This window comes from Protomyctophum parallelum (genome assembly GCF_964188405.1).
Source record: "Protomyctophum parallelum genome assembly, chromosome: 22".
In the NCBI taxonomy this organism is placed as follows: Eukaryota; Metazoa; Chordata; class Actinopteri; order Myctophiformes; family Myctophidae; genus Protomyctophum; species Protomyctophum parallelum.
Genome location: NC_139714.1, coordinates 749,621 through 766,620, shown reverse-complemented (window position 1 = coordinate 766,620; position 17,000 = coordinate 749,621). Strand labels below are relative to the sequence as shown.

Sequence of the window (17,000 nt, the reverse complement as noted above, 5' to 3'; positions counted from 1 at the left end):
CACATACTGTACAAGAAAATGGCTTTTCGCCTGTATGAGTCATCATGTGTGTTTTTAGATCACTCTTGTGAGCACAGCTTTTACCACATACTGTACAAGAAAATGGCTTTTCACCTGTATGAGTCATCATGTGTGATTTTAGGTTATACGCCTGAGTAAAGCCTGTACCACAAACTGTACAAGAGAATGGCCTTTCGCCTGTATGAGTCATCATGTGTTTTTTTAGGTTATACGCCTGAATAAAGCCTGTACCACATACTGTACAAGAAAATGGCTTTTTGCCTGCATGAATGTTCATGTGTCTTTTTAAAGTCCCTTTTAGATTAAACATTCTGCCACACTCTGTACAATTAAAACTTTTCTTCCCTGTGTGACTCCTCTTGGAGTCAGTTTGTTTCGATGAGTTCAGAACCTGGGACAGCTTGTGCCGTCCTCCCACATGTTGTGTGTTTTGTGATATCAGTGTGTTTAAAGCTGACTGATCTCCCCTAGTCTCCTCCCAAGCATCACTGTCTTCAGTATCAGATTCAGAACAGTGTGAAGAGAGGAGCTGGTTGTCACTAGTTGGTTGTGATGTTCCACAGTCCTCTACATCAGCTTGTGTTGTCATGTATAGAGTTGAGGTGCCGGCTACAGGCTCCGTCTCTCTGTTTACATCATATTCACTTTTCACTGCTAGTAATGTCAACCTTTGTCCACCAGCCTCTTCTGGTCTTTGAAGTAGCTCCACTTGTTCATCTTTAATCTCTGGAGCTTGTGGTTCCTCCTGGACCAGACTGGAGCTCCTCTCCTCTTCAGGTGGAACATCCTCTTTACACACAGGGACGTGCAGAAAGTCTAAAAAAAAAATACAATGTGTTACGACTAGGGGTGGGTCCCGAACCTCGGGACCAAGCAGGTACCGAACCGAACATGCATGGGTACCGGGTACCCATTACAATAATTCAATTTCGGTTATAACTATCGGTTCCTACAGACGTGCACAGTCACACGCTAATTAATTATTTATTCAACAGCAAATTTGGTGAAACACTGTTGTGGAGTATCTGCGAGTGTGAGCGTCTCTCTCTCTCTCTCTCTGCAGCATTGACAGGGGACATCGTCCCCTGTCAATCGGGGGATAACGTTTGCGCTTCAGCCAGTCAATCAGTGAGACAATAACATGCAGCTGAGTGATCAGTATAAACATTTATTGTCACTCTTATCTTCAACGTACGGTTGAATAAAGGATAATACGGTATGCTACTCTATTCATTACATGTCTTAAATTGACTAATAAGGCAATATATAGGGATACATTTTTTTGTTAAATAAACATTTGACCTATTATTTTATAAATAAACATTTTAATACGTTATTTTATACCATTTGGAACCGAAATAGGGAACCGTTAGGAACCGGAATCGGTACCGGATTCACAAAAATCCCAACGATACCCATCCTTAGTTAGGACCCTTATGGTCTAGGTAAGAGCAAAGGCCCTGTAACATATTCAAAAAGGATAACCAGATTAGCTTGTAGAGCGGCTATGTTCGGTTCAAAGGATACATTGGCTTAACACTTCGTTATTGATATGTTTGTGGTCTGGTGGCTGGAATTTTGTGATGTGTGTTACCTTGCATGACTTTGATGTTTCAAAAACAACTGCTTTCAAATTATGACTCATGATTACACATCTAAGTAAGTAGCCTACCACACCCGGAGTGAGCATGTTTTTTGGGGGTTTGCGTTCTTGTATTCTTGCATTCTTGTTATCGGACCCTACATACCCTCCCGCATGCTCAGATCAGTCAACGCAGGGAAGCTGGAAAGTACATTCACTAAAAACGCCGGGACAGCGCTCCACACGTCCCAAACTCTTCTCCCTTCTGGCTCCAAAAATATGAAATGGGCCTGGGCCGGTTTAGCGGTCCAGACAACTTGGCTGGTAATCCATCATCACAGTGTGTCGCGGGTTCGAGTCCCGATCCCAACAAACTGTACCACCACTTCAGACTCCATCTTAGTCCATGGCACTTGCCCTAGCCTCAACGACCTTACAGGCCAGGCTCAACTTACGTAACTTAGATAGCATTTTATGTAGTCATTGCACTCTATAGTGTATACACATCACATAGTTTCATTGTATAGATATTCCACTGTTAGGTTCTTAGCTTACCTATGATTCTTGATGACAATAGTCTTTATGTATTTGATGTATTACCATGTTTTTTTTCTTGCTTACTGTAAATCACTCTGGATTAACCCTTGGACTGCCACCCCTAATATCAGTTTATGGTGACTTATGCCAGCTATTGAAGAGATATTTGAATGCCAATAGAAAAATGTGTGATATGACCTCAATGTCAAGGAATATCACATTTTAAAGCGGCAAGTCTCTACTTTATACAGAAAAAAAAAATATGTTTGTAGCATGTTCCATGGTTGACTTATAAGCATTTTATTACACCTTGGTTTGAGTGAAAAAGGTTCCATTCTGAGAACCCATTTTGAGTTACAAGCCGTTTTAGTATGATAATGTTTATAGCCCCATATAACACTGTGTGATTTGACTACAGTGACACACAATAGCTCATTTCAAAGCTTTAAATCTCTACTTTACCCAGAAAGACGACAAAACATTCCAGCATGTTGCATTCTATATTTATGGGCCGTTGAAAACACCATGCGCTGACTAAAGTAGGCCCTGCTTTTAGGCCATTTACACTAATCTTCGAAGCTCCATAAAAAACTGTGTGATATGACTACAGTGACACACAATAGCTCATTTGGAAGCTCTAAGTCTCTACTTTACAAAATATGTTTCTAGAATGTTGTGTTCTTTACTTACTAGGCAGTTGAATACACGATAGTTTGAGCAAAAAGGCCCTTTGAGAAATCCAGGCATTTCTCTTTCAAGGCCAATATAAACTTATGTGATATGATGACCAAGACATGAAATAGCTCAAATGAAACATCAAGGACTCTACTTTACCCAGAAAAAATATATAAGTGTCTAGCATATTCAGTGCTTTACTTCTAGGCAGTTGCATACACCTTGGTTTGAGAAAAGAACAGCCACTTTTGAATCATCTCTCCACCATAAATTTATTTTTCAGAGAAATAACACTGTAGTTACAGACAGAGTATACATGCCATGTATCACGACGCGTTGTGAGCTTGTAGATCGGCTATTTTCAGCAAGTAAATAGCCGATCTACAAGCTCACAACGCGTCGCGACGCGTTGTGAGTTTGTACATCTGCTATTTTCAGCACTCAACCAAGTGCATAACCAAGAATATTTCAGCCATTACCACAGCATCAAGGCCCGCCAAAATACATTTTAGTCTACTAAATCAACTGTAGATTTAGTCGACTAAAACTAGACTAACACTAAAACATTCCAGGTGACTAAAACTAACTGAAAAACTGAAATCTATTCAAGAGACTACGACAAACTAAAATTTCAGTACAGCACCTCTTCAAAAAAACAAAAACATATAAGAAACATGACATGTGAGTTTGTAGATCTGCCATTTTCAGCAAGTAAATGTTGGGAACACAGCCTTTACCACATACTGTACAAGAAAAGGGCTTTTCGCCCGTATGAGTCATCGTGTGATTTTAGACTACCTTTCTCAGTAAAGCCTTTACCACACACTGTACAAGAGAAGGGCTTTTCACCTGTATGAGTCATCATGTGTGTTTTTAGGTGACCTGTACTAATACGGCATCAAGGCCCGCCAAAAAACATTTTAGTCTACTAAATCAACTGTAGATTTAGTCGACTAAAACTAAACTAACACTAAAACATTCCAGGTGACTAAAACTAACTGAAAACTATTCAAGAGACTATGACAAACAAAGATTTCAGTACAGCACCTCTTCAAAAAAACAAAAACATAAGAAACATGACATCAAAATAAAAAAAACATTACTTCGTCCCTCTGCACAAAGGTGCATGTCACATCATGCATAGGGTAGTTCTTGTTCCGTGTGGTACCGGATGTGACATGCACCTCTGTGCAGAGGGACGAAGCACACCACACACTGAAAACAGGTCTCATGGCGTGGACCCCCCCCCCCCGTGGACTACACATCTTGCACCGTTTGCCAGGGTTTAGCTTCCTTTTAGTGGGGGGAAGCTTTTCCAGGACATGGCGTGTTGTCAGGGGTGCAATGTTGGCCGTTAGCCTGACCCTTGGGTTTTTGTGAGGCGCTCTCCGGGTCTCTCGTTTGGGCGTAGACCACTTTAGGATGATGTTGTGGATGAAGCTTTTCATGTCTTTACAGCAACCGTCGGGGTTCTGCATGCGGTACAGGACAAAGGCATTGTACATGCTAATTTGGAATAGGTACATGAGGAACTTCGTCGTCCACTTGGAGGTTTTCCTGGTCCAGGGATAATAGGTGATGTGCTGATCCAGCTTATCCACCCCGTTCATACACTGGTTGTAGTCTACCGCCGACTGAGGCTTTTCATATTCTATGCGGGTTCCGCCTTTCTGCCACTTCAGCACATTGACCACAGTGTCCTGGTGGAAGGTCGACACAATTCTGACCACCTTGCTGTCCCTCCACGCAACAGTCATGACTTTTCCAGTGGTCATGGCTATTCGGTCAGGGTTTTTCAGGGTGGCCAGGCTGGCCTCCTGGACCTCTCGGGGTGGGCCTCTGTTACCCCGAATGGTGCCACAGGTATGCGTCTTCAGTTGCAGAAGGTGCTCACACAAAGACACACTGTTGTAATAATTGTCCATGTATAGCACATGACCCTTCCCTGCCAAGTCTCCAAGCAGAGAGGTGACGGTGTCCATCAACGAGCTATACACTCCAATATACGGTTGCAAGTTGTGACAGTAGGCTGAAGCACTATCGGCAAGAATGTAGGACTTTATGCCGTAGTGAACCGGTTTCTGTGGGTTGTACACGCGGAAGGAAAGGCAGCCTTTCCATAGCAACGTACCTTCATCGATTGCGATGTTCTGACCCGGCTGGAACATCTCCTTCCATCTCTTTACGAGGTAGTCCAGGATGGGGCGGATCTTGAAAATTCGGTCGTCTTTATCCTCCCGCCGATCGGTGTAGTGGAGAAACTTCAGGATGAGTTGGAACCGGTTCCGACCCATTACTAACCCGAAGTACGGCGTTGCCAGGGCTTCATCGGTTGACCAGTAGTCTGCCAGATCAGATGTGGATGAGCCCGGTGAGGAAGACGAGTCCAAAAAAGTCCTTCAGCTCTTTGACGTCCAAATCCTTCCACGCGTTGATCCTGGACTGACCCGTTCGTGGTACCGCTGCTATGCTCTGCGCTGCGTACAAATTGGTCTGCGTCACCATCTCAGTCAGTAGCTCGTCTGTGAGGAACAGTTCTAAAAAGTCAGAAGGCTCTACAGACTGCAGGGCTGCTGCCTGGCCGCGAGGACCTGATGTTCCAGTGAACGGGAAGGACTGGGGCTGCCAACCACTGGCATCCAGGTGACGCCACTCTGGCTCAACACGCTGTGGTTTGCCTCGACCTGAAAAAATATAAATATATAATTACTTACAATAAAAATCAGCGCTAGAGGTAAACAGCCCAAAATAAAATTCAAAAGAATAAAAAATAAATAAATAAATAAAAAGAAATCAAAAAAAGTTTTTTTTTTTTTTTTTTTTTTTAAATTCTTCCGTGGGCCACAAGGGGGCGCTCCGTGGGCCGCAGATGGCCCGCGGGCCGCTAATTGGGAACCCTGTATACACAATACATACTTTGTGAATTGGAGAGGGAAATCTAGTGCTCTCTAGAGCTGTTGCCCCCGCAACCAGACTACGGATAAGCGGTTGTATATGTACTTGCATATCACACTTACACACAATGTCCATCCATCTTCAACCGCTTATCCGTAGTCTGGTTGCGGGGGCAACAGCTCGAGAGCTCTAGATTTCCCTCTCCAATTCACAAAGTATGTATTTTATATATGTACTTGCATATCACACACACACACACACAATGTCCATCCATCTTCAACCGCTTATCCGTAGTCTGGTTGCGGGGGCAACAGCTCTAGAGAGCTCTAGATTTCCCTCTCCAATTCACAATGTATGTATTATATATGTACTTGCATATCACACACACACACAATGTCCATCCATCTTCAACCGCTTATCCGTAGTCTGGTTGCGGGGGCAACAGAGCTCGCTGTTGCCCAGACTACGGATAAGCGGTTGAAGATGGATGGACATTGTGTGTAAGTGTGATATGCAAATACATATATAATACATGCATTGAGAATTGGAGAGGGAAATCTAGAACTCTCTAGAGCTGTTGCCCCCGCAACCAGACTATTTATAAGCGGTTGAAGATGGATGGACATTGTGTGTGCAAGTGTGATATACAGAAAAATAAACGTACCAATGCCTGTGCTGCCAACAGCAGCCTCTGGATCAGTGGGCTGGCCAGGTGCAGGCCTTCCTCTTCCCCTTCCCCGACCTAGAATTTTATAAAGAAATACATAATTATTTACCATAAACACACACCATTTACATATACAATACAATAAATGCATTTTATTTGTGTGAAGAAATGTAATGTTTACCTCTGCCAACAGCATCAGCTGGTTGTGGGGTTGCTTCCCTGGCCTTCTTAGCTGAAAACACAATAGAACATATATTTATTATTTAGATAATATAGATATCTAAACTTCTTGCCTTTTTTTACTATTTTTGAATAGTTCAAATAGCCAATCTACAAGCAGACAATACAATATATGATGTAAATAGAGGCCACATGAGTCTCAGTTTACCAATACAATAAATGCATTTTATTTGTGTGAAGAAATGTAATGTTTACCTCTGCCTGCCCTGCCAACAGCATCAGGTGGTTGTGAGGTTGCTTCCCTGGCCTTCTTAGCTGAAGACACAATAGAATATATATTTATTATTTAGATAATATAGATAACTAAACTTCTTTGCCTTTTTTTACTATTTTTGAATAGTTCAAATAGCCAATCTACAAGCTCTGCAATACAATACATGATAGTAAATGAGCCCACAGTCTCAGTTGCCATTTAGTTCTGAAATGACATAACTATAGGTTACCTTCCAAGTCAAATGGACCATCACTGGACTGGACACTGTTTGCAGATGCAGACCTGAGAGACCTCAGTGAATCAGACCTCTTCCGACCTGAAAATGCATATACATAATTACTCATTATTTAGATAACCTAGGATGTGCACACCCAGCTTGAATGACATGCTAAATCCCTTATACCTAAACTTCTTTGCCTTTTTTTTTTTTTACTATTTTTGAATAGTTCAAATAGCCAATCTACAAGCAGACAATACAATATATGATGTAAATAGAGGCCACATGAGTCTCAGTTTACCAATACAATAAATGCATTTTATTTGTGTGAAGAAATTTAATGTTTACCTCTGCCTGCCCTGCCAACAGCATCAGGTGGTTGTGAGGTTGCTTCCCTGGCCTTATTGGCTGAAGACACAATAGAATATATATTTATTTAGATAATATAGATTACTAAACGTCTTTGCCTTTTTTTTTTTTTTACTATTTTTGAATAGTTCAAATAGCCAATCTACAAGCTCTGCAATACAATACATGATAGTAAATGAGCCCACAGTCTCATTTTGTGTGCAGAAATGTAACTTACCTCTGCCTGCACTGCCATCAGCACCAACAGAGGCATCTGGTGACGGGAGAGCTGCATTACTTATCTCCACATCTGAAAATGGCAGAGTAAATTATATATTTTAGTCAGATAACAACAACAATCTAGGATGATATGCACTATTTTAAACGATTCTTCTCTTTTTTTGCTTGAATGACATAATTCAGACAGTCCCAGACAGTTGCCATTTAGTTAGTTCTGAAAATGAATAAAACAAATCTTGCCTCCAGAGTAAAGGGACGACTCGTCGTCTTCATATTCTGACGAGCCGTATTCGTCAGACTCGTCAGAAGTCCATGTGAACTCGTCAGAGTCAAATCGCTCTACAAAAAAAAGGTAAAAAAAAAAAGAACACAAATCAATAGGCATGAATTAGTTACACTATCCAGACTAACAACTTACATTTTTGCGATTCAAATAAATATTACATAAATAAATTATAATTATACATACCATCAGTATAGCGGCGCTTGTCCCTATCACTGCGTCTGCGTCGTTCACGGGTCGGTGACCAAGACTGACCGGAACTTTCGTCCCCAGAATCTATCCCAGCAGACTTCAGAGATCTCACACTATGTTGAGAACTGAATGGAGACTCTAGTCGCTGTCTTTCCAACCATGCCCGGGTATGACAGGAATGTGGAGTCGACGCACCCGAGGCCGATACATGAGATGACTGGGATGAAGGGACGGAACCAGCATCGATCGGATTGATGGCACGAGAAGACTGGGATAGCTTGATCAATCGATCTTCTTCTACATCCGACTCCAACTCAGACCCCGTATCAGCCTTCGGGATGGCACGGACAAAGGCATCCAGCGTCGACTGACCACGGCCCGGAGCTGCAGGAAGTTTGCACCCCCCACGGCCATGAGTGGACCGGCCACGACTCCCACGAGCTGGAGGGCGACCCACACGAGTGTCGCTGGATCCACTCGCTGAACCACTGGGGCCAGGTTTAGTCTCATCCCGAGCAGCAGAACCGCGACCCACACGAGTGTGGCTGGATCCACTCAAACCACTGGGGCCAGGTTTAGTCTCATCCCGAGCAGCAGAACCGCGACCCACACGAGTGTGGCTGGATCCACTCAAACCACTGGGGCCAGGTTTAGCCTCATCGCTGGATCTAACACTAGCCTCGTTGCCAGCAGAACCACCGCGGCGGCGGCGTCTCGGGAACTTTCCTCGCCCGCCTGGAAAGCCTGGAGCAGCTACAGCAACACTAGGCTGAGGCTCAACACTAGAGTCACCATCCTCACCTACATACTGGACTATACAGTACTACAGATCGCTCTCTCCAAACACGTCTTCACTCTTCACTTCAAATCTACCTACTCCCACAAAACCGTTTGTAAACGCCTTTATATATGCCACTGTTTGTTTTGATTGGTTTCCTTTGATTTTAGGCGTTGTTTAGGAGATGCGGGCGCTTGTTTTGGATTACGGGGCGGCTAGATCCTTGTTGTTTTTTTTTTCTTTTGATGTGATGCTGTGATGATGTCTTGTGTGCAAAGTCGGCAATATAGCTGGGGTCAGAGTGACACAAATAAAATAAATGGAGAGATAAAGTTGTCTGTTTGTTTTGGTTGTGGAATGGATTACCGAGCCGCGGCTGCCCCCCCCCCTCCCCCGGAGCTGCTGTTGTGTGTGTGTTTTTGGTCGTTTGATCATGTTTTGTATTTGTTTGCTTGAGACATTGAGGTCATTCCGACACAGATGAAAGGAGGCCGTTGAAGTGTTGAATGACTGTGATATGCTAGCCAGTAGCCACGGTTCACACGTTTCATGCATATGGCAACAAGTGAAGTGATTTACGTTAGCGTTTGGAGGCATGTTATGCTCTCTCTCTCTGTTTTTGGTTAGACCTTGCTGTCCTCTAGTGGTTGAACAATTAATTGTGAACCAACCATTGATCACAGCAAGACGAAACTTTGTGACAAGTTGCATTAGACCCCCACCTAGCCTATGCGCCAAAAAGCCCCCAATTCCGTTTTTTCCGTTAACGGGAGGTTTAGATTTTTATGTTAATTCAGTTTTTTCCGTGAATTGTAGGCCAAGGGTTAAGAGCATCTGCTAATGCCTAAATTGTAAATTGTATTCAACTTTACTACAGGTTTAAACCACAGTAAATAAAAGACTACATACATATCTTGTACAATTTTACTACAGGTTGCATCCTTGCATCAAACAGTCCAGGTCGCTGATCCATCTCTGGCTGTTCCTCTGACAATGTTGAATGTCTCTTGGAGGCCATCTCTCTAGATACTGTAGACCTCTCTCTGTGGTGATCTGTGGAAATCACCAGTAGAAAGACCATTCATTATACTACATATTCAAATAAAATGTCCTGTTCAGTATAAAGGAGCAGTCACTAGCTGTTCAAGTGCTAAAATAATTGTCCCCATCCTGACATCCGGTGAAAATAAATTGTACATTGAATGTGTAAAAGGGAAAGTCAAAAAGTAACATATATAGCCAATTTACAAGCAGCTGTGTGTGGCACCGTGAGCTTGTAAAACATGGCATAATCTTGGACATAGTTTGAATGCTGATTAATAATCGTGAATAATACATTTTTAAACTGAGCTTCATCTGGTTAAAATGTTTATTCATTTGAAAGCCCTACTCAAAATGTATTTCAAAATGTAAAAGCATTTCTTTAAGCAGTATTTTGTATTGCATCATTGACCCACCAGCTTCTTCTGGTCTTTGAAGTAGCTCCTCTTGTTCGTCTTTAATCTGTGGAGGCTGTGGTTCCTCCTGGACTAGACTGGAGCTCCTCTCATCTTCAGGTGGAACCTCCTCTTTACACACAGGAATGTGCAGAAAGTCTAGCAAAGAATACAAAGAGACTCTATAAAGGGTTTGAATCTTGTACCTCAGTGCGGAGTAGTGGCTGGAAAAAGTATCAATCAATTGTTGACCACATTTTCCTAAATTGAACATTGATGGCCGTTTGTTTACATTGTAGCGTTCTCATAGAATATGTGAGACGAGCTGAATGTTAGGTCAGTGAGTCTTCTCCAGCAGGTTAGTTAATACTGAAGTAGAATTAACTGCAAAGCTTCAGTGAACCCATTCATAATTGTACTGCCGAACCATCGTCCCATTCATAATTCATAATTGTACTGCCGAACCGTCGTCCCATTCATGAATAACCGGGTCATATCGGTTCATCATTACACCCTCAGTACCGACCGACCAATAAAACAAATAAAGACAGAGTCATTTCAATTTACTGAGTTGCAGGTGGTCTTCAGGTTCCTGTTTAAGGTGGTCTTCAGGTTCCTGTTTAATAGAATAAGTCGTGGCTGGAGAACTGATCTTCACCTGCAGACTGGACTCCACACACTGGTCTGGAATAAAGGAATACAATAAATATTTGAATAAGGACTTTGATGTGATATAAATAACAACTTTAATAAAAAGGCTGCCGCTCTTCATGAATCATCATGAATAAGGACTATAATATATTTATCATATTAAACTTTATAAACAGCTCCTGTATAAAACTGAATCAGACTAGATTAATTTAGTTTTTTTTAATGAAACATTAAAGAACAAAATGAAAGAACATCTATTAGTATTTTTTTAATGCATATTTGAAACAGATCAGTTTAATAACAGATTAATGATCCTGAAATAGATAACACAAGTAGGTAGGCCTATAATATTGTTGCTGTGAGGTGGAAACCTCTTATGTCCAAAACTGTTACTTTTCAGAATTAGTAGAAAATAATATCAGATCAAAAGCTTGTAATTTACAAAAAAACATAAAAGGTTAAATTATGTGTGAGAGAGTGAGTGCATTTTCTGGTACCGGCAGCAGCAGTCCGACACCCTACCCCAGACCCTAACCTCACAGGGAAGACACGGCTGTTTCGGGAGCCACGGGTGAGTTCTAACCAGCGACGCTGACACCCTAAAGGCCTATTCATAGTCTGGATTTTCGGTGGTGAGCTGACCACCGCGACCACCGCTGACCACCGCAAAATAACATTGAGCGGTGGCGAGTAAAAACAGAGAGAAGGGCTGGAGCGGTGGCGGTGGTTTGCTCTTCACCGCGGCTCGTGATGTCATGTTGTAGTTCGGTGGTCACCTAACCACCGAAAATCCAGACTATTTGAGTTTTAACTGGAGCCAAGACCGTTATCGGCAGTTACAGGTCGGCCATGGAACGGACCGACATTGCCGCGGAACTCCACTACTCCCCCCACCTTCCCGGCCAGGTCCCGCCCCTCTCCGAAGCAGTGCCACGTATGATCGCCGGTGTCGGAGAATGCACTCGCTCCTTCTGAATTATGGAGATACATGGTTTCTCTGCCCGGCAGCAATGATAAAAAAGTAAACCCATGGCTGCTATAATAGAACAGTGAGAATCATGTAGATCTCAGGATTCACATGGAAACGGTGAGTTGCCTCACAGAACGTAGACCAGATGTCTCCCTTTGCGTGGGACAGTCACTCATTTCCAAGGCTTTAAGCGTCCCACGAAATGAGACCCTGTCCCACATTGTGACTGACAGGCATCTGTTCAAATGCCCAATATAGTTTGTCCCCTAATAGTCTGGCTTCTCTCATTGTCTCTTTTCCTGATAGATGCATTCTTAAGCCTTTAAAATAACATGAGCAATATCCCCTAAGCTACAGTACCAAGTCGGCCATATCACTTATGACCACAGGAAAAAAAGGGAAGAAAGTGAGATTTTTAATAACAAAATGAGGGTTTTAATAACAAAATGATGGCAATATTAGGCCCAACAGGCATGCACCAGTGGCGGATCTACTAAAGGCAAGGGCAGGCAGCCGCATCCCATGGCTACGTTTCTGCCTCCCCTCGAGAACCGTTGTATCAGACAGAACAATACACATATATTCTCCGTGTCCTGCATCGCAGCGTGTCTGGAGGTGTGGCTCAATTAAAGATACAGCTTGACACAGCTGTCAATCATGTCAATCATACTATCAAGGAGTGAGTAAACACAGAGTGTTTGCACAGTGAAAAAGCGACTCTGCAGTCAGTCATTATATTTCATTTAAACAAGGTTATAGACCTCACAGGAGGGGTTTGAGTCTTTTCACATGCTGGTGTGAAATCCCCCCCCCCCCCCCCCCCCATTCACAGTGACGACGTATAAACACCAACACACAGCCTACCTTGTAGCCTATAAGAATATAAGCTACAGCTACAACATAAATATACATTGTATTTCGGAGTACTTTTCGGTAACTTCTGTGTATCAATCTGCGTGACCGGTGTATCCGATTTGGATGAAATCTGATCAAAAAGAAATTACGTCTTCCGTCGCCGTGGAAACGGCGTCTTCGGCGCAGATGTTCTAACGGCGACAGAATGCGTAGCTGTCCTCGCGAATGCCACTTTTTTTCTGTCACAATGCCAACACATACCCAATCCGTTATCCGATCCGATTCTTGGGCAGACGGACACTCACATTGCGATAGCCGCAGATCAGTATAAGCCTGGGACCGAGGCTACTCAGGCTAGCCGTATGTTTTGTTGTTATTAAAACAGGAAGACAACCCCGTCTTCCTGTGACTGTCTATCTCCAACAATACTATAGCCTACCTACGTTTTAGAAATGCACCTATCACCATTGTTGGAGTAGCCTATAGTATGCAGCCCATGTAATGCGTAACAATAAACGCATCGATGAATGAATAAATAAATAAATGAATAAACGTTTGTTTCTGACAGGGTTCGAACTTTCTCCTCCGTTTGTCGGCATAAAGTTCCCCAGTCATGGAGCATATGCATACTACAGTGAGCCATTCTAGCCATGACATTTTGTAATCGTAATCAAATCATAGGTTATAAAAGCAGCCATCACAACTCAAAACAAACTGGGAACTAGATCAACTTGAAATCTCATTCAGATTCACACCGATTTCCAAAACTTTAATAAGCCTACAGATTTGTTTTTAACATCACCATCTCACCATCATCACCTATATAAGTTCACCTTATGGTAATTTGTGTTATACAGGCCACATAGAAATAGTAAGTATGATGCATGATATGTTAAAGTAACAATTTCTTTATAACATGACCTAAATATGCCCAAAAGCCACATTACACTGACGTGACTTGGTCAGTCAATGTGCTCCAAATTATCAAAGCGAATGGTGCTAATGTTTCAGTTTCACACACATATTCTGCCCATTTAAAGCGTCAAAATAAACGCATCAACGGATGACTGAATAAATAAATAATTGTCAACATCTCACAGGATTCGAACTCCTCCCAATGTCAGCAGGAGCACACCAGTCTGAAGCATAGCCTAGTGTGCCATTATTTGCACTTCATCTCTGAACAGTAAATAACTCATAGAGTACAAATCCAGTTATCACAACTCAAAACAACAATAGATTAACTTGAGATATCAACAACACTGAATGACTGAGGCCCCTGGCTTAGGGTGCATACTTAGTTTAGACTAGTCAATGGTCTACTCTAACCAATGACTAGTCTAAACCAAAAACTGTCTAAACTAAGTACTGCACCCCCCTGGCTCCTCTGTCTACCTTTATTCTTTCTTTCCCTATTTCTATTTGGTCTTTGGCATCGTTTTTGTTTTCAAAAAGCAAGATTCTGTAGGCTACGATGTTTTTTTTATATTTTATTTGTTCTCACTTTCTGATGGACACTCCAATGCCTGGCTTTCCGAAATTACATCATAGGCCAGCCAAGTGTATGGACTTTAAATGTTTGTTAAAAAAGAGCCCGTATATAAATGTACATCCCAGCCAAAGTCTATGGACTGTTAAATGGACAAATGTTTTTAAAAACTCCTTTAGGAATAATAATAATAAATAATAGGCAAGAATATAGTACAATCCTGTGTTGGTGATTGAAAGTTGTCGTGTGTACCTTGAATTGGCTTGATATGTGCAGTATGCAGATGTGAATTGACTTGTAATAGGTCTACAAATATTAATCAAAGAACAAATTTAACATTAGTTTCAATAATTTGGTCAATATTCAATCATTTGTAAATGGTACCACATTGGCTTCTCAAACACTTTGCCATGCATATTTAATATCATGTTTGAAAACAAATCTAACCTATCGTGTCATATTTATTATTTACTATTTCTGAGCACTACTATTTCTATTTCAATCAATCAGAAAGTGAGAACAAATAAAATATAAAAAAAAACATCGTAGCCTACAGAATCTTGCTTTTTGAAAACAAAAACGATGCCAAAGACCAAATAGAAATAGGGAAAGAAAGAATAAAGGTAGACAGAGGAGCCAGGGGGGTGCAGTACTTAGTTTAGACAGTTTTTGGTTTAGACTAGTCATTGGTTAGAGTAGACCATTGACTAGTCTAAACTAAGTATGCACCCTAAGCCAGGGGCCTCAGTCATTCAGTGTTGTTGATATCTCAAGTTAATCTATTGTTTTGAGTTGTGATAACTGGATTTGTACTCTATGAGTTATTTACTGTTCAGAGATGAAGTGCACATAATGGCACACTAGGCTATGCTTCAGACTGGTGTGCTCCTGCTGACATTGGGAGGAGTTCGAATCCTGTGAGATGTTGACAATTATTTATTTATTCAGTCATCCGTTGATGCGTTTATTTTGACGCATTAACGCACACACACACACACACACACACACACACACACACACACGCTGCTGCAATTGGTGATGACAATAAGTTGTACTCTTATGTACCTGAACACAAGATTTACCAATAACGAAAAACGTGAAGCTACTGGGAAATGTAGTTCAGTTCAGCTAGCTTAATGCTACCTGTAGCTAAGCTGGTGTGTGTGTGTGTGTGTGTGTGTGTGTGTGTGTGTGTGTGTGTGTGTGTGTGTGTGTGTGTGTGTGTGTCAACACCACCAAGACAGAAGTGGTCTGCCAATGGAGCTCCAGTACCCCACACACCCTGCCTGCCTTCACCATTGACCACAAGCCACTGACAATAACCCCATCATTTAAATACCTGGGCAGTATCCTCTCTGAAGACTGCAGCATCGACAGTGAAATCCAAAACCGGATCAAGCAGGCATCAGCAGCCTTTGGGAGACTACGGCGACGAGTCTTCCAAAACAACAACCTTCACCTGCACACCAAAGTTTCCGTTTACCAGGCTGTCTGTATCACCACCCTCCTCTACAGCTGTGAAGCATGGACCCCATATAGCCGTCACATCAAGGCCCTGGAGCGTTTTCATGTTGGATGCCTGCAGCGCATCCTTGGCCTCACCTGGCGTGATCATGTACCTCAGACTGAAATACTTGCTAAGACCAACTGCAGGAGTATCGAGGCCATGATCACCCAGCACCAACTGCGCTGGCTCGGACACGTCATACGGATGCCCCAAGATCGGCTGCCCCGTAGAGTGCTGTATGGCCAGCTCCACCATGGCCAGCGCCTGGCAGGAGGGCCAAAGAAGCGCTACAAAGACCAGCTGAAGACCTCACTGAGGAAGTGTAAGATCAGGCCTGAGGACCTGGAGGCTGCTGCTGCTGACCGTGACTCATGGCGGCAGCACTGTCACCAAGGAACCCAGAGGCTGGAGGAGGACAGGACTGTCAGAAGACAGCAACAGAGGCAACAGAGACACAGGAGGAACACACCCATGACTGCCAGTACCACTACCACCACTACAACCTACCCATGCCCCACCTGCAATAAAACATGCAACTCCAGGATTGGACTCTTTAGCCATCAAAGAACTCACCGTTAAGGACATAAGTGGACGTCATCATCGGATTCGATGGACAACCATAAGCAAGTAAGTGTGTGTGTGTGTGTGTGTGTGTGTGTGTGTGTGTGTGTGTCACACATACCTGCAGTGTGTAGATCGATGTTCAGCACTTTGTTTTGTTTCTCCAGCAGAGTTTCTAGTGTCTCCATCTCTCCCTGGAAGAGGTTGCACATGACCTGAGCAGCCAAACTGAGACGCTCCAACACAAACACTCTGACGTCAAGCTTCCCACAACACAAATCAGCACTCTGCTGGTGTTTGTCCAAAACACACAATATGTCCTCTCCCACCGACGTCATGTGTTCATGTATCTTCAGCTGTACAGACTCCATTTGACACGTTTTGACCTCCATTATGAGTTGTCTTGAGCAAAAATCCGTTTATTTCACACCACGATGAAAAACAACCACAGAGTTAAAGACAAAAACAACCTCCATGCTGCAGCGCTAACAGCAACAACAACACGCGTTTCCGGATCAACGTGTTTCGAGCGCATGCGCATCATTGGATCCTCCAGGCCGTTTGCTCAATGCAAAGGCTCTGCCTTTCGCCCCCAGGTGGAGGAGGTGTGTAACTGGTCGGACGGATTGAATACTTTATTAA

At 42.8% G+C, this 17,000-nt stretch overlaps 1 protein-coding gene and 1 long non-coding RNA gene across 2 annotated transcripts in view; one reads left to right on the top strand and one right to left on the bottom strand.

The window, feature by feature from the left end:
• LOC310853603 overlaps nt 1–17,000 on the top strand; it is a 762,466-nt gene that overhangs the window by 547,298 nt on the left and 198,168 nt on the right. The window lies entirely within an intron of this gene.
• Nucleotides 8,409–16,709, bottom strand: LOC310853548 (uncharacterized protein; the record flags this gene model as incomplete). Its single annotated transcript, XM_083757929.1, has 5 exons — nt 16,480–16,709; nt 10,893–11,009; nt 10,347–10,484; nt 9,818–9,942; nt 8,409–8,552 (listed from the first exon to the last, which is right to left on the bottom strand). The coding sequence occupies exons 1-5, from the start codon at nt 16,694–16,696 to the stop codon at nt 8,409–8,411; spliced, it is 741 nt and encodes a 246-aa protein (XP_083614055.1). The 5' UTR covers nt 16,697–16,709.